General features: G+C 30.5%; 3 protein-coding genes across 4 annotated transcripts; 1 reads left to right on the top strand and 2 right to left on the bottom strand.

Annotated features, from left to right (window-relative positions):
* Positions 1–556: 556 nt before the first annotated feature.
* LOC145187408 (E3 ubiquitin-protein ligase RNF180-like) lies at positions 557–6540 on the bottom strand. Of its 2 annotated transcripts, XM_090093149.1 has the most exons (8): positions 6084–6540; positions 4678–4897; positions 3101–3187; positions 2324–2981; positions 2168–2222; positions 1827–2016; positions 1451–1493; positions 557–1130 (listed from the first exon to the last, which is right to left on the bottom strand). In XM_090093149.1, exons 1-8 carry the CDS (start codon positions 6240–6242, stop codon positions 749–751), a joined length of 1794 nt encoding a protein of 597 aa, XP_089949275.1. In that variant the 5' UTR covers positions 6243–6540; the 3' UTR covers positions 557–748. The 2 variants fall into 2 exon arrangements, with proteins under 2 accessions (XP_089949275.1, XP_089949281.1); XM_090093155.1 differs by lacking the exon at positions 3101–3187 and having other exon boundaries at positions 6084–6520.
* Positions 6541–12520: 5980 nt separating this feature from the next.
* LOC149892964 (uncharacterized) lies at positions 12521–15557 on the top strand. The gene has a single exon (XM_090076747.1). The coding sequence runs from the start codon at positions 13205–13207 to the stop codon at positions 14507–14509; it is 1305 nt and encodes a 434-aa protein (XP_089932873.1). The 5' UTR covers positions 12521–13204; the 3' UTR covers positions 14510–15557.
* Positions 15558–20562: 5005 nt separating this feature from the next.
* LOC149892963 (solute carrier family 35 member G1-like) lies at positions 20563–24214 on the bottom strand. The gene is made up of 3 exons (XM_090075057.1): positions 22808–24214; positions 21657–21749; positions 20563–21370 (listed from the first exon to the last, which is right to left on the bottom strand). Exon 1 carries the CDS (start codon positions 24126–24128, stop codon positions 23016–23018), a length of 1113 nt encoding a protein of 370 aa, XP_089931183.1. The 5' UTR covers positions 24129–24214; the 3' UTR covers positions 20563–21370; positions 21657–21749; positions 22808–23015.
* Positions 24215–25543: the final 1329 nt, after the last annotated feature.

Raw genomic sequence — 25543 nt, 5'->3', positions numbered from 1 at the left:
CTCGCCGTGACTTCTTCAGCAATGAGGTGTCATTTTGAGATTGCTTTACACGTGGCCTTTAGGTCTTATTTATCAAATTTCTAATTGTGTGCTCACTCACAGAGAGTTCATAGGCTATCTTCCTCATGGATTGGATTGAATTACACTTAATTTGGCATTTGACTGCTCTAGTAAGCCTTGATATCCTCACAACCTTTGTCTTACCACTTCCTGGTTTCCTCTCTATGCGACCAAAATTTTTTAATCATCAAAAATAAGATTATCCATTTACTTTCATTATTGGATGGCTAAAAATCGTTTAGCCATCCATTAATGAAAGTCAATGACAATTTTTTTACAATTGTAAAAAAATCAAAATTTATTACTTGTTTGCGTACGAATCAAATATTCTAAAACCAAAAATAAAAACAATGACTCCTACGAAAAAAAATTAATAAAGGGCGCCAAAGTGCGGATTTTTGCTTCTCCGATTTTTTTACCAGCTAGTGTTAATGACGTCATACTTTTATACACAGATATAACCGGACTTTCTGTAAACAAGAGACAATAAACATTGTTATGAATACTTAAATTTATTATATTCAATTGAAATCCGTTAAATATTTATACACTTTAATTAATATTTTGAAATATAAACGCACTATTTACTGTAAAATTGCTGTAACGTCGGGATTTGTAAAAATATTAGTTTTTTTAAAACAAGAAATGTATACTTAATAATCACCCAAAGAATTTTTTACGATATAGTTTAAACTAAGTAACGCAATAGTAGTTTTTTAAACATGAAATATAATGCCACGAAACCAAACATAAACGTTGCACATGTATATGCATTTAGCGTAAATAAGAGCCCGACAAGGGCTATCGTACCTAGCATGGCAAAAAAACAAACAAAATAGAAAGCGTACCGCAAATGCCTCGCAAACCTTCGATGTTCCTGCCTATAATCCCCGTTTAGAAGGTACAAGACCAACATAAAAAGGACTATTAACAAAGTCCGAATTACATAAAAGTAATGGATGATACGCGAAGCATCGGATGGTGTTGCATCGGCTTCGAAAAATACATTACCTGGTGACGGTAAAGGAAATCGATTGATAGTTTTTCTACGCTCGACTTTAGAACGCTTCCTGGAAGCAAAGAAGTCAATCTATATTTTGATACACAACTGTATTGTTTTAAAAATCATCATTAAACGATGGAAAATACTTATAAGTTTTCATGTATTTTTTTTTTTTTAAATTATACCATACAAACCTTTTTTTTTTATTTTTTCATTTCCTTACAAAATGTTATATTTGTATTTCATTTATATCTACTTTTAGTTTGTAAACTTAGTTTAAACGTTTTTTAACCTGGTAATAAATAACAACTGTAGCTTCATTTTCCCATATAAAGAGAGGAGATAAACATCTTATTTACTAAAAATCTTCTATGAATTAAGTCTTACATATATGCGTCAGGATAAAGCTCTTTCAGATCACTTTGCAAATCTAAAAAATAAAGGTATTTAAAAAAAAACAAACAAAAAACAAAAAAACACTTAATGTAAATAACCTTCTCTTAATTAAGATTATTGCTTATATTGAAACATTCAAATAAAATTGCTAAAGTAAAAACGACGTGTATGGATAGTGTAAAAAAACTACGTGTATGGATAGTGTACAATAAGAAGCATTAAAACAATTAACTAGCAGTGTATGGAAGTGAGAGCTATTGCACTAACAATATAATACACAAGAAAAAAAACAATATAATATACAAGAAAAAAACCCCCCAAAAAAAAACCCATTAACAGAAAATATGTACTATAAAAGGACAGAAACCTTCACATGCAGTAACAGTGTATACACGCCTTCTACATAATGGACACAATGGTTTTTGTTGTGAAGATTTATTAAGCTGTCGTAAACATGGACTGCAGAATATATGACTGCAAACTGTTTTGTAAGGTTCATAAAACAAATCCCAACAAATAGGGCATTGGTGCTCCTCAAGAATTTCTGATTGATTGCTCTAAAGGAAATAGTTTAAAACGATGAAAAGCAAAAAGAAAAACTGATTCATTAAAATAACAAAAGGAATAAAAGAAAAACAAAAAAAAGCAAGATAAAAAATTATAATTTAAACAAATACTTTTTTTAGCAACAACATTAAAAAATACAACCTTCCTATCATTTGCTTCATTTGCATTTTCAAACCTGGTTTTCACATCTTCTTCACTATATTTAAAAAATGTAAGATGCTTATAGAAGTTTTATGTAAATTTTTACATTAAAAAAAAAAACTTTTTCCATATTATATGAAAACCATTAATCTGCACCTCTGACAAAATCCATCACTATCAATACAGTTGTGTAAAGTTGAAAGTTCCTTTTTATTGATTTGTGAAGATTGATCACCTAATAGAAGCAAGCAATTTGAACAAACTAATAGTGTAGAATCATTAGTTAGAGGTGCACTGTATGAAATATTCACAAACTCTTCTTCCATAGGTTGTAATTTCTTCTTGCTTTTGTGTCTTTTTTGATGAAATCTTTTTGCAGAATGAGAGTTATTAGACTTTACACTTTGACATTTGCAGTATAACTGATATGCAGAGTCATGTTGATCTTTTTTAACAGAAACATTATGTGAGAATTGACAAGATCCACATTGAAAAACATTTGATGATAAATAATCTTGAGAAACATTGAATTTTTCCCGAAGTTGTTTTTTACGGGAGTGATTGGTATTACAAATACAAAATGAATCAAATTTCTCATGTTCAAATGACAACTGTTCTACAAGACTGGTTTCATATTCATCACCTTCTTTGCAAGGCAAAAAATCTTTTTTGGTCTTACGAGCCACTTGTCTGTTCAGTGTCATATCCATTAGTTCAAGCTGCTCAAGATGCTGATGTTGATTATAACGTGAATCATCTTTTAGGTTTAACATAATGGCATGCTTGTTATGCTCTTGTGATTGAACTTCAACATCTAAGGCAATAGAGAAACTTTATGAATGTATCAAAACCAGCAATCTTTAAGTAAATGGATACAGAAATATACTAATAATGATATAACAATAAAAGTATTAGGGTAAAAATTATAATTACCTATACAATTTGGTTTTGCAATGTCTGCATCAAGATGAATGTCATAATAATCAAAGCTATTATCAAGGCTTTTCTCCAAAGGTAGACCTAGGTCAATTTAAAGATGTTAGTTAGCATTTAGTTATTTTCACAAATACAGGGTAACACTTTTTGGGTTAGGGTACCTCAACTTTCCTTTTTCAATTATTGGTTTTGTATATTATTGATGCGCAATATGTAACATATTTTTATATAAATTTAAAAATAGAACCTGTTGTTATAAAGTGTTTCTTATTTAACATGATTAACTAAGTGCTTTAAAAAATTGTTCAAAAAAACTTTTAATCTGTAACAGACCAGTCTGTCATACATGCTGTACATCTGGCCACTTCAAGGCCATGTGTAGCAAGTATAACAGACTTTTTGTTGAATGTTAAATTTCCCAGTTCATTTCTAAGTTGTTATTTTTTGCTGCTTCATACTTCTAATTAGAACATCTGAGGATCTTTTTAAAAATAAACTTGTTTGCTTATGTGCTCAGCATTCATGGGTCAGACAAGCCAGAAGGAAATAATCTTAAAGTTTATCTAATGTATGATATTTGTTTAATAACTTAAGAAAAAAATTTGATTAGTACTAAAATGTTTATTTACCCACTATTTCACCATTTCATCATACTTTTATTTGAAAATATAAAAAAGAATAATAATTGTTTACATAATTATATATATTTTTTTGTAATACATAAGAATAAAGTAAAATTAAAAAATAGTATTTAAAAAATAGATATAAATACAAGTGTATAATACTATATAAAAAAAACAACAAATTAAATGATGACAAAAATGATGACAATGATGATGATGGATGATGATGATGATGTTAAAAAAAACAAAACGATCAAACTATTAGCAGTAAATGAAATGAAACAAGTATAATAAAAATAAAGATAATAACAACAATAACAATAACAACAATAGTAATGATAGTAATAACAACAACAATATTAATGATAGTAATAACAATAATATTAGTAAAAATAATAATAATAATAATAATAATAATAATAATAATAATAATAATAATAATAATAATAATAATAGTAATAATGATAATAATAATAATAATAATAATAACAATGACAATGATGATGATGGTGTTAATAGTAACGGAAATAGTATAAGAGTTATTGATAATTTGATTAATCCTATGTTTAAGTAATACTAATATAAATCAAGAAATTTTTAATACAAGCTTCAATTCACCTTAATAATTAAGAAAGTTTGTTTGCCTCAACCATGAAATTTTCTTTCTACTGCTTTAAAAAAACCTGAATTTTTTATATTAGTAGATAAAAATGTTTTAACAGATGTTAAATAATTTAATTTATCACAAGTTTTTTAATTCAAGACAGCAACATCAAAACAAAAGTTAAATAATATTTACATTATCACTTAAAGTAAAAAAGAATTGTTGAAATTTGGAATATTTCTTCCACAACAGCAATACAGTTATACAAAATTTAGAACAAATGCTTCAATTCCCTACAAGAGAGAATGTATCTTGAGGGATATCTTTGCTCTCAGCTTTTTCAATACCTTTATTTGAATTATCCATTGATTCGAGGAGTAAAATATTTGAAGCAATAGAATCAACCACAGGTATCTTTGATTTTTTATGGTCCAACTTGCTTTTTACACAGTAAATGGCAGGAATTGTCTCACATCCACATTCACAAAGTACTAATTTTATGAAGTCAAAAGATCCAATGCGTGCTTTACAATGGGGACAATATAGTTTACCTTTTGTCCATTGAGCCTATAGTTAAAATTAGAGTATAGCATTTTTTATGTAATAAAATCCAAAAACTCACATACAAAAAATTGTCAACGTGTAATCATAATTTTAAAGAAATACAAAAAATATAAAAATGGTAATGATGGACAGTTTAGCCATACTTAAAAGTTCTTTTTTAAGAATTAGAACTGAAAGCTAAAAGGTTTGATCATAGAAATGTGGAATGAATCTTTACTTAAAACGAATAAAAAGATTTTGAAAGGTAAGTGTGATCAAAATAAAATTCAATTTTGAACAATCATTTTAATGTAATAAAGTAACTTTGACATTAAATAGAAAAGGTTCTAGCTAAAGATTAAAATCCAAAATGTATAGCAATTGCTTTGTTGTAACAAGACTACAGAGTGTTGGTGATAGTGTTGTTATTTAGAGCTGTTTTAATTTTAATGAAGGTTTATTTAACATCTTTACTACAGGTGTAGTCATCCAATACATATAAATGCTAGAGAACTGCTTAGCAACTTCAGCAACATGCTGATTGATCAAAATGCATTTTAACAGTGTCAACAAGATATAGCTCAAGCCCACACAGCTTGCTCAGTTGAAACATTGATGGTAGAAAATGGAATATCATGCCCTAGCCAGCTTAATTACCAGAGTTGGATCCAATGGAATTTTTAAGAATTGGATAGACAGAATAAGTTTTGTCTAAGTCTTCTTAGGAAGGTCTGAATAAGTTTCATAATCTAAAACAATAACTTCAATACTTGATTTTTCCTTTTATTTTATTGTACTTGATTACATTTTAAAACAAAGTTGTATCTTAAAGTGATACCCTGATACAAAATTTATTTCATTGTCCTGAAATAAATTTTGTATCAGGATATCACTTTAAGTGATACCCTGATACTTGAAGTTTATTGCATATTGACTCAAAAATGTTTCATAATATACTAAAAAAAGAAGAAAATAAAGTGTTAAATACTTCACTCTTTTATATAGATTAGTCTGTAACAAATGTATACTTAAGGTTCAAAATTGAATTTTTCACATTAACCTTTCAAATTCTTTTTGTTCGTTTTAAGTAAAGAATCATAAGAATTAAATGTTGGCAAAAGTAAAACAAAGACCACACTACTTAAAAATCAATATTTTACTAAACACAAAATTATGAAGGTAATCAGAAGCAGAAGAAATATATTCAGACCTCGTTGATGGCCTGAAATACCCAGGGGAGCATCTCATCAGATTGCAAAAACCATAATGAGCATTTTGGGCTAGTCACATGATTTTGGAGCAAATCTTTTCCTTCAAATATCTTCGAACGGCATTTTCTGCACATAAATACATCCATAAAACAATCCATTGTTTTAGCTTGATTTTTGAACTATTCCATCATGTCTAAACTTATAACAATACAGAAGAAATTTTTAAAATATATACAAAGATTGAGCAATTGGTTTGTGTTGCGTGGCGATGTTAAATGAACAACTTAAATGCGTAAGGAAAATCGTTGAAGTTTGTTGTCCCGTTAGTGCAAAATAGAGATGGAGAAATCCTCTTTTTAATGAGGTGTTTTCTGATGACCAATTGATATCGGACCTTATGAACAGTGATCCAAGATAATATTCCCCAAACTCTTTCATTCCAGTCGGACATAAAGTAAAGTTAAAAAAAGACCACGACAATTTTAAGATTTCAGTGTAAAAGATCAACAAACAATTGCAACAATTTGGATTTGTGAAGAGATTTAAAAACTTTTAGTTTTCTTTTCGAGTTGTTAAGAGAATTCACCAAGAATTTTTATTTGTGCTTGTGGGACAACAGAGTGTAAAGCACCTTTACCAAATGATCCGAAAGAAAAAACTTGCGGCTAAGTGCCTTCAATGTTAAGAATGTTGCTATAGTACCTCTGAGCAAAATACTTCTAAATGCTTCCTTGAAAATTCCAGATATACCTAATGTTTACCAAATATTTGAGGATAATTTTATTCGGTTATTTAGTTTGTTCATATCAGGTACGAAATTAGAGTGATGGCAGTGATGATTTGGGAAAAGTCTTATTTTAAAAATATAGTTAGATTTCTTTCGAATCTTTCTTGTAATATTTAGGGCTTTGACTTTAATGTTTTTTGTCCCTTTCGAAAATTCTGAATTGAAGCATTTTACCTTCAGAAAAAAGAAAATTGTTGCTTAGAGGTAAACACGCTTGTTTATTTTAATGGGTTATTTTACACTAGAAATCAACATTTTTTTCTGAAAATTTTGCTTAGAGGTAAACACGCTTGTTTATTTTAATGGGTTATTTTACACTAGAAATCAATATTTTTTCCTGAAAATTGTTGCTTAGAGGTAAACACGCTTGTTTATTTTAATGGGTTATTTTACACTAGAAATCAATATTTTTTCCTGAAAATTGTTGCTTAGAGGTAAACACGCTTGTTTACTTTAATGGGTTATTTTACACTAGAAATCAATATTTTTTCCTGAAAATTGTTGGGTGTTTAAAAATTAGTTTGAAAAAGATTTACTAAGTTTATTTGGTGTTTATTGATGTTGTTGTTTTTTTTTAATATGGACATTTAAAAAAGAAAGCTGTATATAAACTTCAGCATCTTGTTAGCTAGTTCTTCTCAGACGACGGAAAAATATTCCAATTTCTTACTTTAATAGAGTTGTTTGAAAAAGGAATCTTCTATGCTCTTTTTTTAAAACTGAATTTATTTAAGAAATACAGCAATTAAGAAAAAGCATCAAACGCAGACGTATTCATATCTGTCAAGTAATTAAAAGATAATTTAATATAGAAACGAGAAACAAGTAATAACTAAGTCAGAAAAGATGTAAAATGCTCAAAAAATATAAAGATTTGAAATATTTCGTTCAAAAAATCCCAGCTAAAGATGTGTCGGTTTTTTTAAATGAAGAAGTCAACTAAGAAAAACTAGCGTAATCTTTGCCAGTTACATGAAATAAAGGAGATACTGAAGTCTGCCTAAGTTCAAAATTGTCAATCCCAACACAATTACTTATTTTACAGAATGTTGGAGTAAGAAGAATTTGTATTGTTTATACTTAGAGCTATAATTTATTTACATTTAGAATAATGAAAAAAAGATTGCTAAATACATTATACATTTGTATATTGCATACTGACAAGAAAATTCTTTAAAGAACTAATAAAACTAAAACACTTTGAGGAACAATTACAAAACCTTTTACCTTTAATACTTACTCCTTCCTAACATAACAGTCCCCAGACCTCCAAACTCCAACCTCCACATTCTTTCCATTTAACCTCACACACATATTTGTTAACCCTTTGTTACACTTACCAAAACTGACACCGCAACACTTTAAACGTCCCTTCACTTCATTGTTAAACCTCCCACACATTTGTAATAACTTCTTTCAATCAGTCATTACAACTTCTTCATTTAAATATCATTTCACAAATCATTTTCAGACCTTTCACACCTCTAAAACTCTCCTCATAGATAGATGAAGATAATATGGATAGTCAATATCACCCTCAACATGGTTCACTGATTTATGTGTTTGTTAGCGCCATAAACTAGACAAAGTGTTTTTTACAAAATATTTCAAAAAACTGATGTCAATTTTCATACAGTATTTCATCACTGAGAAAGAATAATACGCGAGTTGAAAGTTTTTAGAGTCTTTTCTGTAATGTAACACTTGTGGGGTATAAACAAAATAAATTAACAATTTCAAAGTTTTTGCTAACTAAATGAATTTTACAATGCAGCTGAAATATTTCTAGCAGAGCTTAAACATCGTTTGTTTTTAACGACCAGTTATTCTCTTCCCAATCTTGTTTTGAGGACATAATACAACCCAGTTCCTTAATGACAAAAGAAACTGTAAACTTTAATAGCCCAACATTCTCCAACAATAGCATCATACACTGAATGCGCTGCATTTATTCTATATTTTGTTAAACTTGCGACTGCAGAACGATCCAAAATAAAACTAAAATTTTCCAAAAACTATTTAGAGCTAAAGGACGACGAAGTAGGGTAGGGCGGGGCTTGTTGGGCAATTTTAATAAATCTAATAGATCTCTTGAACGGTGCGTTGGATTTACAAAACTTTTTCACTGCAATTTTATCTGCTAATTTCACACAATTTTATCTGCTAAAGATTGCTTAAGAAAAAACAGCTTTTTTAGATTTGTTTGAGAAAATATTCCCTAAAGTTTACCAAGCTGCGCAACCACTGCCCTAGCGAGGGGAAAAGTTTTTCAGATCGGCTTTCTTCGAAATTCGCCGATCTTTTAATTTTTTCTCGACGTGAGCCCAAAGATGCTCGATTGGGTTTAAGTCTGGTGATTGAGCAACCCATTCGAGCATTTTGAACCCTGATACTTTTAAATATTCGACGACCGAACGAGCCGTATGCTTAGGATCATTGTCGTATTGAAAGATAAAATTATCTTTCAACCCGAAAATTTCTGCAGATGAACTTAAATTATCTTGCAGAATTGATTTAACACCTGTTCCATAAAACTTGAGACTGGCTTTAAACTTGAATAAAAACTTAAATGAACACGATAAAAATTTTTTTTTTGGTATGTTCTTAGAATTAAATATGCAGAATAGGAAAATAAAAATAAATTTATCACAAGACTCCATATCTTCGAATTTGATCAAGTCTGATATTGGTACCTTGAACCAGCTTTTGTACAGCATTTAGGTCAAGTCTACTGGTACAATAACGAATCCGAAGCTCAAGGTTAGATATATTATTTGTAGACCATCCATTTTTGTACACATCCGCTTAAGCATTGCCCGAAAATCCTCCATAGCACGAGCTTCTGGTAAGTTTGCTGGATTGTCTTTATTTTATGGTATCATCTGGGTTTTTAACCATTTTGTTACCGAATTAGCATAGTGAGATGTTGCTTAATTGAGCCAAAAGATATACTTGGTGTCTCGATAATATTTATTAATAAAAGGTTGCAAGCGCTTTTGTAAACACTCTTTTAAATAGATCTCTTGGTTTACCGCTTGGCCAGAAGGAGCAATGTAAATAGAGGTGACCCCTCGAGGGGAGATTGCCATCCATACAAGTAATTTTTTTTCAAATTTTGAAACATCATAATACTTAACAATGTCTGGTGTCAATTTTTGATTATTTGAATAGTATGTATTATTACCAGCCAGTGTGCTATTCGACAAAGTAAAGTATGACTCATCATCAATAATAAATTCATGGTTGCGATATTTTGAATAAAGTCGACCACATTTTCGGCGACCCCAAAGCCTCTGTTCAGGAGTTCTGCTTGGTCTTTTTTTTCTTTTATAACAAAGAATAGGCTTTTTAAAGCATTTTAAGATTCGTTAAATGGTGCTTTTTCTACAACCAAGTCTTCTAGAAGCCTTTAAAATTGACACACCTCTTCGATTGTTAAACATTTTCCTTAATTTGATGCGGTTGTTTTGTGTATGAAGAGTAGGCGTTCTTCCACTTCCAGCTTTGCGACCCAATGGTTTATTTTGATCATAACTGTTCATATATCTATAAATTGTAGCTTTTGAGTACCCCTCCATCTTGAAATGGTTCCAAACAACAAGTTTTCCATCTTCATGTTTTTTTTTATAAAAATTATACACACGACTTTTTAGGGCTTGTTGATTTGGCATTTTAATTTGTTACCTAAACAAAAAATAATCAGAGAATTTATATGCTAATTGAAAGAGGAAAGATAGAGCTTTCATTTGATACCAAATACTAATTATTTTATCAAGCTTACTAATCAAATATCGCTTATTTAAGTTAGTCTCAAATTTTATGGAACAGGTGTTATTTTAAAAAAAGGGTTTTAGATACTGTTTTGAATTGTTAAGAGTATTTAATTACGATTAATTTAAAAGTGCTTATGGACCTTAAAATGCTTACCCAACGAAATTTATTTCACCGTATCCGATAATGCTGTTTTATTAATTAATTTTATCAATTAATTTTTTTTCACACCTGCTCAACTTACTCCGACTAGACTAGGTGACACAAAAGTTAGGTTATAAAAAGAGCTATAATACTTAGGGGAAAAAAGACTAAGTATAATCGAAAGTAAAATAAATTGGTAAGATATCAACAATTAAGTGTTGCCAAATAAATTAGGATCAAAATGTGAATAAAAGATGTAACCAACGATTCTGCTTCAACCTCTCTGTTTTATACAGCAAACTCCTGTTGATTGTAGTGAGATTCATTAACAATGATGTACTTGTTATGGCTTCGCCAATTTTTCTCATCAGGATAAAATGGTGCGACAGTTTAGATTAAGAAACTCAACGTGTTTATCGAGTCTTGATTTGAGGGAGCAATTGGGGAAACTATACACTTTAAAACAGCTAAGACGATCTGTGGAAGCCGAAAATTTATAAATATATTTTTATTCATTACATTCTTTACAAAGATCGTAACCTAACAATCATTTGCAAATAGCTTAAAAAAAAAAAAAAAAAATAACAGGAATAAAAATATGTAGAAATGGCTAATAAAACAATTAATAAATAGATTACCCATTTAGCAATTTAACTGCGGTAGTAAAAAAAGGAAAAAAATCACCCTAAAAAATATACAATAATAAAAAACATACGATAATAAAAAATAAATAACAAAATAAAAAAAAAAGTAAATTTGTAAAATTTAATGTACTTTCAAAGAATTCGGAAATCAGTTGTTGAAAGTTTTTATTAAAAGTTTTAGAATAAAAATAAATAAAAGGTCAATTGTTATTATAAGCTATTTAATTTAATGCTAACATTTATATTTTCCTCTCTAAATATCTTTCTTACTTTCAAAACAATGGACACAAAGGGAAAATAATCCGACTTGAAATCATTTCCGGAAGTTAAGCTACAAGAAAATTTTTATTTTGCAATCGAAACATCAATACCAATATTAATGATAATAAAATAGAAAAAGTAACAATGCTATTTTATAAAACATATATTTTATACAACATACATACATTTTATGCATATACATTTTATACAACATACATGTCATAAAACATACATTTTATACAACACGTTAAGATTTAATCCTATTAAAAGATTGTAACTACATTTACACACCCACACACACACTCACACACAAAAACACACACACACAACAACACACATGCATACACACGAATACACGCTAAGATACAGACATTTACACACACGCACGTTTGTACTCACGGATAATGAATAGAAAAAGTGAATGTCTAAGAAAAATTTAGTATATTTAATAATGTTTTTATGATTGATCAGAAATTAATTTTTAATTGCGTTTGATCATTATCGCTAATCTTTTCAATCATGTTTTTTCGTTTCCCTTGATGTTCTGCGATTACTCATAAGAACCCATTTTTTATTCGACACTCTTTAAGTATAACCGTATCAAGATGTTAGTTAATTTAAGCAGATTTTTTATATGAAGCGTAATTATGCGTTTAATTTGCGAGCAAATAGCAAAGATTTTATTAACGTAAAACCGATAGCAGAATTAACAAATTGAGCAGTTGAGAAATTTATAAATTGATACTGAGGTCTTATATGAATGACTCTACAATTTATTCTTTCAGATTTTCTTTTTGTTAGATGACATAATTATTGAGTTGATGAAATTCTTTATCTATCGTCACTAACTGACGTGTGACAGATCTGAAAAAAGAGATAACAAGCATTGATATTTAAAAAAAGAAAATCTGAAAGAAAATCCTGCTTTAAATATTATTTTGGTCAAAATAAGATACAAATATTAGTAAAACGTTTTCTGGTGAAATATCAACCTGAGCTATCTTTGTTTACAAGAAAAACCATCCGAAGCAAAGTTTGAAAATCTAAAACTTGCAAGAAAAAAACGACGTTTTTTGCACATCTACTCATTTTTAAGTTTACAAGGAAACCATTCCCTTCGCGTGAACGAGCAGTTAGGTACAATCTTGTTTATACAAAGAAAATTTGAAGAGCACATAGTACAATAGCCAACCTGAGGATATGACTTTTATTCTGCTAATAAACTTAATTATAACTTGCTAATAATCAAATTTCCTTTGAATGTGATATTTGTTGGCGCTTAAAAAAATTAATTACAAATATTGCGAGGCTTCAATTTTCATTAGAATAAAAATGTTGCGTAGATATAATACATTCATACTCTATATTTAAACTTAATAAAATTATTAATCCATTAAAATATGCAAAAGTTGTTGTTGATGATGATCATAATAATGATGAGGATGTGATTGATGATGATAAATAGTTTTTAAAAAAAATGTTTCTTACAGCAACATAACCAAAAAACGAGAAAATGGTTTGGCATCTCATTTTAAAGAGCATATTTTTTTCATTCATCTTGGTCTTTGGATTAATTGGTAACGTATTTGTTATATTCTTCTTCTCTTTTAAAATGAAGAATGCTCCGAATTTTCGTTGGTTAGTTGTTCACCTTGCTATCGCTGATGCCATTTACGCTATAATCACACCGACCCAATTTCTGTACTTAATTTATACTAATGATGTGTGGCGACTTGGTGTTGCGATGTGTAAAACAATCACATACGTTGGTCCATTAACTGTAAATGTAAGTGCTTGGATTCTTTGTTTAATGGGATATGAGCGATACAGAGCGATATGTCGACCATTTTCTCGAAGGCTTTCACTCACCCTAATCAACCTTACAGTTTTTATCATTTGGATTGTTTGCATCGTTTTAAAAATTGACGTATTTTTACGATTAAATGTTGTAAACGACAACTGCCGTGTGGAGTATAACACAAAAACACCATATATAGTCAACATCGTCGCATCTTTCTTAACAGACAGCTTGATTCCGATAGTTTTACTTTCGTATTTTCTTGTTCGAGTAAATATAGCCTTGCGAAAAAGAGCAAAATATTTAGATGATATGCAATCCAATAACAACCGTTTTAAATTTGAGAGCTCTTCGCAAATTCTATTCGCAAAACACTTAGCGTCAAACTCGCAGAAAACTGGTCAAGTGGAACATTCGCAATTTGTAATTAAGGGCCAAACGAATGAGAACTTTAATAACAGATTTAAACTTACAAGAGCTTCACTAGCTTGTAAGCTTACACCAGACGAAATATTAAGTAAGAATCCTCATTCTATGACATCAAAAAAAAGATTTGTATCTGATGGTGAAATTTTAAAACCTTTATCAAGCAAAGTATACATGCAAGGTTCAAAACACAGCGTCGCTGCCCTTATTTCGGCAATAAGTCGAAAACGAACTTCATTTCACGAACTAGCTAAAGTACGTATAAAAAACGCAGGAGATCGTGCAATAGTGAAAGTTTTCTTATTCACCGTTATAATCTTCTTTTTATCAAGTTTGCCTTACAACGCATTTTATTTCATTGTTGTGTTGTTATACACGTCCCATTTTTCAGAAGCGGAAATCAACAAACATAGCAGCGGATTTGAAAGTGCCAATAGTTGGTTAGGTTTATTGGTGCTGTCGAGTAGTGTTACGAACATTTTTATTTACAGTGGAAAGTTCCCTGAGTTTCGACAGCAAATGTATGCTTGGTTGAAACAAAATTTGCGCAAGAAGCACCCAATGACTTCTTGTTTTAACAAAATAATAAAATGAACGGAAAAAAAAAAGAATAAAACGCAGAGCATCTTATAAAACAGCGGCATGGTAAAATAAGTAATGTCATTAGAAGAAAGTTATCTATTTTAGTAGAGTAAAATAAGATTTAATTAAACAGTTTTCGAATAAATTGAATTTTTTTTTTTCAGTTTAGGATTTTCATATATTTTTTTAAATATAGATTTATTAAGAAATATTCACTCTACAAGAAGATATAAATTTTATTTTACAATTTTATTTAATTTTTAAGTTACAAGCATACAATAGCTGTCTTTTTAAACAAAGCGTGTTAGTTAGCTATACAATTAAAGTTATACAATAAAAAGAAATAAACCAATCAAATAGCTTTATAAAACAATTAACAACAAAAATGAGGAGGTAAAGTAAATAATATCAGTCTCTACATTTTTTGGTACTAAAGATTTCATTGTCAAGTCTCTTTTTTTTTGGCAAGCATGCAAAGCACATCTTTCTTCGACATTTTAAATTTAAGAGGACTCTTGGAACTACGTTTGCAAAGAATGTCTCTAAAGTTTAATAAAAGCGTTGTATCAAACATTGCCTGGTTTACTGATCGTAAATGATTTTATTCGTTTCATATGTTGTAAACAACTAGCAACAAGTTCAAGTATTAGTTTGTCGGTTCTACCGAATCTCCAATCAGCAAGTTTAATAAGAATTTCAATTAATGTTAATTCAATAAAAGTACTTAAAATAGTGACTGTGCCAGTACCAATAGAGCTTGCATGGTTCTCTATCCTGAACAAAAATGTTGTCTTTGGAATGTCATACATAAATGATGCTTTACAGAAATGATAAGTCACCAAACTTTATTTGTGCAATTGAGTTGATCATCGGTGTAATTCCTCATTTTTTTGTGTTTTGACTGAGATGAAGTGAGTAATTGCTTTTTTAAGTTATTAGTTTACGTTTGTGACTCATATTTATATAAGAACTAGATGCGTAATTAAACTTAGTAAACAAGTGTGAAATAATTATATAGTTATAAAAGATAAATAAACAGTGTGTTCAATTAAACAGAAAATCTTTTTATTTCAGTTTTTTCATCAAAACTTTCTTCCGAAACTAGCAAATTCAATTCTAAAAAAAGGTACACATAGGAAATATAAAGTTAAAGTGCTACGAGAGATAATGTTGCCATTGAAAAAAGAATCAATCAATGTTCAGCCTAAGAAAGTTGCAAATGCAAAAGAATGAAACTACTTGGTTAACAGTGGGTTTAAAGATGATTGGTATTCAGAGCGCCTTAACTCTGTAAGATGAAAACGCTGACTTGAGCCGCTTTTTAAAGGAAAAATTTAATGGGCTTTACAGAGTTTCGGCGCTGTCAATGGCTAAACTCGTATAAACTTCAACGTATTACTATTGGCTATTATCAGTCCCAAAGCAGCTTTATCACTTTAAATACGCTTCAAATCTTTCTAAGAATTGGGTAAGGGCATCTAGCACTTGGGCATAAAGTTTGATAAATGTTGATTTGGAGTCTATATTTTCTGAATAAACTTGCGCATTAATTGTCTCATGCGTTTTTACTTGTTTTATTATTGACTTTCTCTTCTGTTGCTCAGCTTCAACTTTTTTAAGGAAATATTTTTTTAAATTTTTAAATTTTTTTTTAAATGAGCGCGCATGATGAAAGTGTCTTTAAGCGCACGCGTATTGTTCATTAATGTTTAAAAACACTCCAAAGATTACTTTTACTTAACAAAAAACCATATTTATTCAGCTTTCTTATCTTTACCAAGTTATTTTAAGCCTGTTACTAAGTTACAAGATTTTATATAATTTACTAAGCATCTGAGTCTCGTTATTTTTTTATTCGATACGAGACGAGACGATGATATCCGGGACACAATTTTTAATTCCGAAAGAAAATTTATTGTCGCGGTTTATAATTTTATTCCGGGACAATTTATTCGTCAATTTTTTCCGGGACATTTCTTGTCTCTTTATGCTTGTCCTGGTTCATTTCGAGAAAATGATTCCGAGACGCAGGCCCTTATAGTTTTCCACCATTTCTATTACAAATAAAATTTTGAAGACAGAAACTTGTCTGCCAAGGTTACTGAGGAAGCCATTAGTTAGCTCAGCAAACTGAAGAAATACCTTTAAAAAATAATGTGAATTGTTCAAAGACCAATTGGTCTTTGAACAATTCACATTATGTTTTAACCATTTTACTTGGTAATCCTATTTTTAAAAATCCGCGAATATCTACGAACCATTCGAAGTTCTTGTGCATCAAGAATGGTTTTTAGCATTGTGAGGGCGAGGTTTTTTTTGATTTTTATATTATGTTAAATGTGGTTAATGTTATGATGGTGATGCGGATAGAGTGAAGCAGAATAGTGTAGACTCGCGGTAGGAACATCAGTCATTTTAATAACAATTGTTAACGCATAAAGCAGTAATAAGAATATTAATAATGATATTGCCTTAATCAAAATGCAAATAAAAATAAAAATTCTTACGACTGGTTTTTCTTCTCTTACTTATTTTTCTTAATAAATATCCTCAATTATTTCTCATCAATATATATATTCTCTTAATATTAACTCATACAAATGACAATACATTATTTCTTATAATAAAGCATGTTTAAAGTTACTCAAATATATTTCTCTTCTCACAAGTTTCTCTTTAGGTTCTCCATAAATTCTTTTCATTAAATTCTCTTTAAATCTTCAAAAATCCTTTTCTTATAAAATCCTCTTTTAAAATCTCTAAATACTCTTTTAAAACCTTTTTTTCATTAAAACCTCTTTAAAATCTCTTTAACATTTTCTTTCTCTTAAAATCCTTTTTAAAATCTCTTAAAACTCTTTTCTCTTGAATTTCTCTTTAAATTTCTTTAAAATAAAACACTTCATCAAAATCTTCCCTAAAAAATCTAAAAGATTTTTTCAACCATTCCTTTTCTACCTGTACGCAGGTGTTATTTGAATTCTCGGCCAGACAATAGATTTCTTTTTCTTCAAGTTCGTTCAGTACTTTTGTTTCAACTTCTGGGTCATAGTATTCTTTAAAACAAGTTTTACTAGTTTTCTTTTTATTAGTCTTTATATCAGAGTGGTTACAGAACTTTCTAGAACTTTACTAATAAAAATCATATCATTGTGTTTCAAGTCGTGTTTGCAAAAACAGTTTTAATCATTAATGGTGGGACTTATTCATTTTGGATATCATTAGATATGTGTCCACCTTGTGTTTTTGGTTGACTCGCTCTTTTCTTCGTTCGAACGTATGGTGTCTGAGTCGGGTAAAACTTAAAGATAATGTTTACAACTTTCTCATCTTCCCTCCTCACAGTATGTTGGTTTTATTAACACAGCATCAAGCTGCCAGGTTCATTATTTAGCAATTGTTCTGTACCTTTCGAATTTTTTCTTAAATAAATCTTGCACCAGTGTGTTAACCCGACTCAAGTATATAACATTCGATCGTAGGAAAAAGTGAGAGCAGAAACAACTGGTTCAGCACAAGTACCTTCTCACACGAAGTTTTACGAAGACAATGCTAATTCTTTCGGGACTTCGTTTTTACGAAGGCGATGCAAATATCTACAAGTTTGGAACTTCGTAATTATGAAGCTTCGAAAAAGTTCTGAAATTGAAAACTTCGTAATAACAAAGTTTTTCAATGTAGTACAAAGTACAGCGATGCGAAGGTGCGGTGCTTACAACAGCTTTTTTTAAGATTATTAAAAAAGTAATGAACAAGTGAACTTGGAACATATAAGGTTTAAAAAATTGTTTTTCATGTCGTGCAAAACTCTTTGCAAAACAATCATAACAAAAATTAACTTTTAAAGCAAAATTATTGGGAAAGATAGATCCATTCTTTTGGTTAAGTTAATTTGACCAATCAATGACTCAGCTGAACAATTTGTTTAACTTAAAAATGACGGTAACCATGCATTTAGGCTCAAATTAGCCAACACCCACGCACGATGAGTTTGGTTGTTTGCGGTTAGCTCGTCTTAAGTACATTCAAGATTCATTGCCCATAAAAACGCCACACAACTGCCATCTACCTAGGTTGACTTTGGCCAAATTCTGCCGGTAAAAGGCTACGCTTTGCATTTTGAATTCAAGCAAGCTGACGGAGAAACCCAGGCTGATTGAAGTTTCCAAAAGTTAAAGATGATTGTGAATGATTATTTCGATGGTATGTAGGACAACTATCTTCTGGTATCAGATTGATGTAAAGAAATATGGGATCATTTTCGGTAAATTGTTGTAGGATCTTGATGTTCTATGACGTTGTGGTTGACATTCTTGGTCTTTGAGATACCGTTTTTAAATCAATCAATCGATCTCCAAACAGTCGTGTACGAAGGAGTGCCATATAAGTATGCTTAAGTCAACACGTCATAGATTTCATTGATTGATTCACCCAGTTTCAAACGAATCAATATGTACGCTCGATAAGAAGATTTTTCCCTATTTTATTTGTGTTTTTTGAAAAAGCGTTTTTACTAGAAAGCTAACTACATATCTTGTCTACATGTTTGTATTGCATGTTTCAAAATAAAGCGTGATATGTTCATTTTGAAACGGAACTTCTCTCCATCATCTCCATTTCATCTCCATCATGTGATGTAATGCTTTAAAAAATAAGTTGCTTCAAACAAAATTTAAGCATAATTATCATTACTTCAGGATACCTCTAAATAATTTCTTATAATAACTAGATAAGTTTAAAATCATTTTCTTAAGAACCTTTGGATTATATTATAGAATTTTTTAAAAATATGTCAAAAATGTGTTAAAAACTATACAGGAAAAAATTATAGATTGAATGTTTGTAGCAAATAAAAAAATATATAGCACATTTCGCTCGCTTAAAAAAAATCCAATATTGAATATGACACTCAAGTTACTCTTTATTGTCTTTTATAAAGAAACAATTACATAAAAACACTACTCCAGCGAACTAAATGAACTATACAACATAGATACTACTACATACATACCACTATATTCTATACAAATACTACATACAACAGCGAACTCTATCAACTATACTCCATCGAACTATATTGAGGTGCCTCAGTTAGATGGCAAATGAAAAAACATCATTAAAAAAAAAAAAAAAAAAACTGAATAAAAACAAAAAGATTTTCAAGTTACTTGATCAAATTGTGATTTCAATGTTCACAGAATTGCAATACCAAACAAGAAAGTTGGAAAAATGAAATTGAGGTTGCATTACCAAAAAAACACACTGCAATATAGAATACTAAGAATATATTTATAATAATGGATACCCATAAGAACACTTTTATTACAACCTTTCTTCACCTTTCTTTTTTTTTTTTTAGACTAGTTTCTGTTTACATTTTAGAACATTTACTAGATTGTATTCTTTTACTTCTTGTTTATAATCTTTTAAAGATTAGTTAAAATTAGGAAAGAAAATAAACCAATGTAAAGTAAAATATGCGAAAAAAAAGGAAAAACTTAGTATTTCAACTAAAGAATGTCATCGGGTCCCGTTCGGCCGCCGAACAGGTAACTTCAAAAAATTTTTCGGGTCCCGAACCCGTTTGGGTATAAACCCGTTAAATACCCGATATCCCGATAACCCGACACAATGATCGAACGGGTTATCGAGCACCGACAGCTAAGGAACCGAAACCGATAAATTATCGGGCACCCATTTGGGTATTGAAATTTTTTTTTACCCTAAAACCCGAACCCGTTCGGTTTTTGGCTTTATCACCGTTCGGGTCCCGAAACTTAGTATAAGATTTTTACAAACTGTGAAAATTGCTAAAAGTTACTAAATTTTTGCTACAACTTATTGCTTACGGTAACTTTAGCATCTTTGGAAGAGTTAGTGAAACTTATAATGTAAAATTTAAAAAATGTATTAAATTTAACTTACTTAAACTGTGGGTTAATTAAACAACATGAGTAAATAAAAGAGGTTTAATGATGTGAAAATATATGCAGTCTTGGTACCAAAAGTTAACGTTCTAAACACACTAGTTGCCTTAGTCATTATAGAAGTAAAACACTGGCAAGTATAGAAATTTTACCTTATAATTTTAATCTAACACTGATTACAAATAAACATTTAAAATTTGGAGATTTACTGATTCGGAGACTGTTTTCATGGCTTTCTTAGCAAGAAATAATTCGGAAGAATTCTGAACCAAGTTTTAAAAAATCATTTTTGAAAAATTCTTTGTCTTCTTCAATGTCATACATGTCCATAATGCTAATTGCGTAAACAGGGGCTTCCTCGATGTCATCATTAGGGTTCTCATTTGGAATTGATGAAGAGCTTTTGTTTTCTGAGGAAAATTTGAGTAGCATTTTTTTCTCAAACTGAAAGTATTTGCTCTTAATGAAGAGCAGTTTTTCAGCCTTCAGAGGGTCCATGCGGTTTCTTCCCTTCGTGGCTCTCAGGCTGGCGCGCTGAACAAGCGCTCTGAGGATACTGAACATGCAGGAATGCTCAGGATAACAAAGGGAGCCTTTGAAAGAATTGAATAGATGTTCTATTTTGTCACCCAGAACTGCATTGGCTTTCCCATCCATGCAGAAACTGCCTCCACATCATTTTCATAGGCAAAAAGTTCTCCTTTCAATCCAGTCGCGCACTTCTTTTGCTTCTTCGGCTGGATAAAGCTCAAAGAGAAGCTTCCAAATTGTGAGTGCCAAAAGCTGTCGTCGACAAGGAATGGTTCAATCTCGGAGTCTTCTTCTCCACTTTTGCTGAACTAACTTGGCAAGAACTCTTTGACAGCTTCTTCAGGATACTTGGCCAAATTCTGGAGACTGAATTTTGTTTCTTCGAGCTTGGCTTTCAAGAACTTCATATATTGGTCTGAGAAATATAAAAGAGAATTAGTTAGACTTTCATGGACAAAAAGAATTACTTTAAGGGCAGATAGTCAGACATTTTCATACTTTAACCAATTTTTACTGAGCTTGTGTCCAAATATTTACATCTATTTGCATTTTTGGAATTATTCACAACTATTCCCTCTCATTTCTTTTAATTATTTGCAACTTTAATTTGAATTACTTCAGATCATTAGTAGCAATTACTATTATTAGCAACTTTAGATGTAACTTTTGACAATTGACACCTTTTAAAATTTTTTACTCACATTTGTAACATGGGTCCAAGTAGTTGGCAACCAGGTAGACAACTTGTCTGGATTTTTTTCAACTTTAAGCGGCGTTTGAAGGTAGTTAGCACCCTGTAAAAAAATTTACAAGCACTGAGCAAAGAAGTTAAACTAATTATATTAAACAATGTATTAACTGTTTTTTTTGGCTTCGGTTTCATAGGGAGGCAGGTCATCTGGATCTGAAGATAGTGTGGATTTTCTTTTTCACATTCACTTCCTTCTTCGTTTTCAGTACCAACATTGCCTAGACTTTGTAAAGAGCACTTGACTGGCTAGCAAACATTTCCGAAATGTTTTTCTCTTTTACTCACGTCCGATTTTAAAAGTCAAAATTTTTAAATTACAACCTTTCTAACATCATTTCAAGAAACGGAAAAGGAAACAATTCTGACACAATGATTCTTTACGACTGATTTTACTGGTTTTGGCTTAACTTGGATTTTTTGTAACAACCAATCAGAGTCGAGCATTTCAAATAAAGGGTGAGATAAAGTAATTTTGCCAAATGGATGGCGTGAAAAACATAAAGAAATATATTAAATTTTGTTTAACTGCAAAAAGGCCGAGTGAAAATGTAATTATTGCGATTATTACGGTTATATATCACTTTGGTAACTTTTTTAGAAATATAAATTATTTTTGAACAAAATGGAGCTTTTTCACAGAGTACCCGACAGAATCGTTCAAGTAATCGAGTTCGGTTCGGGTAATCGGGTTCGGGAACCTATAGCATCAATAACTTTCGGGTACCAATTATTTAAATTACCCGAAAGATTGGTTCGGTTCGGGCATCAAAAAGTTCGACTACCCGATTTTATCGCCGTAATCGGTAATACCCGTTCGGGTAATCGGAGTCCGATAAAATCATTTTTAGCTTTTATCGGAGTGCGATACCCGTTCGGGTCGGGACTCGTTCGGTTCCTATCGGGACACGGACATTCCCTAATTTCAACTTAGCATCTAAAATTAAAACTTCTTTTTTTTTTTTTTTTTTTGTTTTCTTAATATGTACATTTACATAAAAATGTTTTGTAAAAACTAACTTATATATATTTTGAGCCATTTGTTGCATAGGCTATAATATAATAAATGTAATTAATTGGCATTTTACATAAAAATTTAAATACTTAGTCAAAAAACTGGCTATCTTCCTAAACTTCCTATAAAAGAATAATAAAAGCTGAAATTATTACAAAATACCAATCAATCAATATAAATAATATAAAATAACTACAAATAAAAAAAAATAACATAGCAAATAAATAAAAATATAGAAGCATGTTTTCCTCATTCAATAAAATATACATATTTGTGTCTTAAATCTAACTTAGTTAATTATTTGTCTTCATCAATAAAATCATTAGACACCAAAATTTTCTCTTCATCCTCAACTTGCATCTGCTCCTTGTTAATACATTTATGAGTACAACACTTTGTGCAACAATATTGCTGCAGATTAAATACTCTATGAAGAGTCAATAAACAGGATGCACTTAAAACAACAAAAGTGCCTAACAATGTGCTAAGAGATGGTAGTTGATTCATTAGTAAGTACTGCAACAGATGTGCAAAAATAACATCGCAGTTGCGGATCAAAATCACTGGTCCTGCATCCTCAAACTGCAGTGATTTTCCTGCCAACATTAATCCAATAAAACCAATAAAACCAACAACTACGATTATATACCAATGCTCTGCATGGATTTGAAGGAATAAAAACTTATCATGCTTTATAAACATTGCAATTGGAGAAATAATGACGGCAAGCAAACTAGGATAAAATACTGTTAGTATCACATCAAAATTTGAACCATTCAGTTGATTTAATACATAAAACAAGCTTAAGCACATGGCAGCTAACAAAGCAACTACGATTCCCAGCAAATAATTAGCATTATGATATGCTGATAAGGTTATATAAAGATTATTCATTTGATTATTAGTAATATGCCCAAAATACGACAATATCAAATCTGGTTTTGCTATAACTACAACACCAAAAAAACTTACACATCCACAAAGTACCTCTATGACACCACAACCTTTATGCAATAATAAGAAACTGAAAAAGACTGTGAACACAGGAGAAGTAAATTGAAGCACAGTTGCATCTGCTACAGGTATCATTTTGAGAGATAAGTAGAAAAAAATAGTAGCTCCATTCTGAATAACTGCCATAAAAAATAAACTCCATATATTCAGATATTTATTACCATAAACATGAACTTTTCTCGAAACCATAAAAACTATACAAAAAAATAACTGAATAAAACATCTGGTAAAAAGAATTTCAAACGATGAAAAATCTTTGTATTCTTGGTAAATGAACTGCACAAGAACGTTCCCAAGTGTTAAAAAAAACCCTGCGGCAGCCATCAAACTAAATCCAATGAAACGTTGATTCTTTCCATTTTCGGGACCAATTAACTTGCTTAGAAATTCTAACATTCTCCAATATTGAAAGTTCTAACCCAGATTTTTCATTTATTTATCAGAATTTCAATAATTTTTAATATTAAAATATCTGAGTTAGCTATTTAATTTTAGTACACGAGCCGGTGCACTATGGGAAAAACGTCTATCCTTGCACGAAACAAGTCCGATTTTGACTAGAGCATCCCGCCATCGGAAATTGCGTAAATGCGTAAATCCCCGATGTGAGAAATAGTTTACAAAGGTGACTCTGATGTGATACGATGGTGAGGAACGGTATCACATCGGAGGTGCGATGTAGTCCGAGGTCGATGCGGAGAATTTCACGCACTCTCCGATATATTTCGAGATTTACGCATCATCGTACGATATTTTCGCGTAATTTCACAATAAATCGTATTTACAGTGTAAACTAGTGATATTGTGATATTTCCGATGTATTTATCTATAATTACGATGTTTTCGCAAAATTACAGCAAAATTTTGCAAACCACCACAAATCATCGTAAAATATCAGAAAATAAAAAGATTAAATCTTTTTTTTTTTTTTTTTTATATTTTATTTACATTTCGCAAACCATCGCAAACCATTGTTAACACATCGGAATATTTTCTTTTTTCATTTAATTTATATATTATTACAAAATTACAAAAATTTATCAAATAATTGATTCAGATGATGAGTTTTCAACACTATGGCTGTCATATATTTCATCTGGTACATTTATTAGTTTACTTGACGCATCATATACATGAAATGATGGATTTCTTCTTAATTGAGGGTTTAAAACTTTTAACTTTTTTCTGGCTGGTGGACATGAAGTAGTCTGAGTGTGAGGCCTTTTTTTGGCTTGTGAGAAAGTGTTTTTTTTTTAACCCAGAACCTCCAGCTTGAGGTTTTTGTGATGATGCTCTTGGGGTTGATGGTAACTGTGTTTCAACCTGAGTTTCAGTGGGTTCAGGTATTTCAACTGGTGTAGGTGGAGCACCAGGCTCATCATTACAATTTTTGACCCAGTACTTAATATTTGCTTTGACCTGTGAATAATTCTCTTTAATAAAAACTAACATTTTTAATGTTTCTGGCTTAATACACTCCCGTTTGGCACTTATAATATTGCCACCAGTAGAAAACATCCTTTCTGATGAAGCTGATGTTACTGGTATACATAGATGGTCTCTTGCAACAGGTGACAGCAATGGAAATTCATTTTCATGCTCCTTCCACCATTGTAAAGAATTCACATTATAACTTTGTGCTGCCAAGTCCATGTATTTAACTATTTCAGTTTCCAGTGGGGGACATTTCAGCTTTGATTGTGAAGTTTTCAACAATTCTTGCTCCTGAATGATGTCAAAAAAATCATCAACTTCAGCTTTATCCAAAGTTTCACTATTTTTCACTGTCATCTCGGCTTCACGGCCAGCAT

This window comes from Hydra viridissima, unplaced genomic scaffold (assembly GCF_058129835.1).
Source record: "Hydra viridissima isolate aposymbiotic clone 2 unplaced genomic scaffold, HvirCarnegie_v1 scaffold_1, whole genome shotgun sequence".
Classification (NCBI taxonomy): Eukaryota; Metazoa; Cnidaria; class Hydrozoa; order Anthoathecata; family Hydridae; genus Hydra; species Hydra viridissima.
This window is presented reverse-complemented; position numbering and strand designations above follow the sequence as displayed.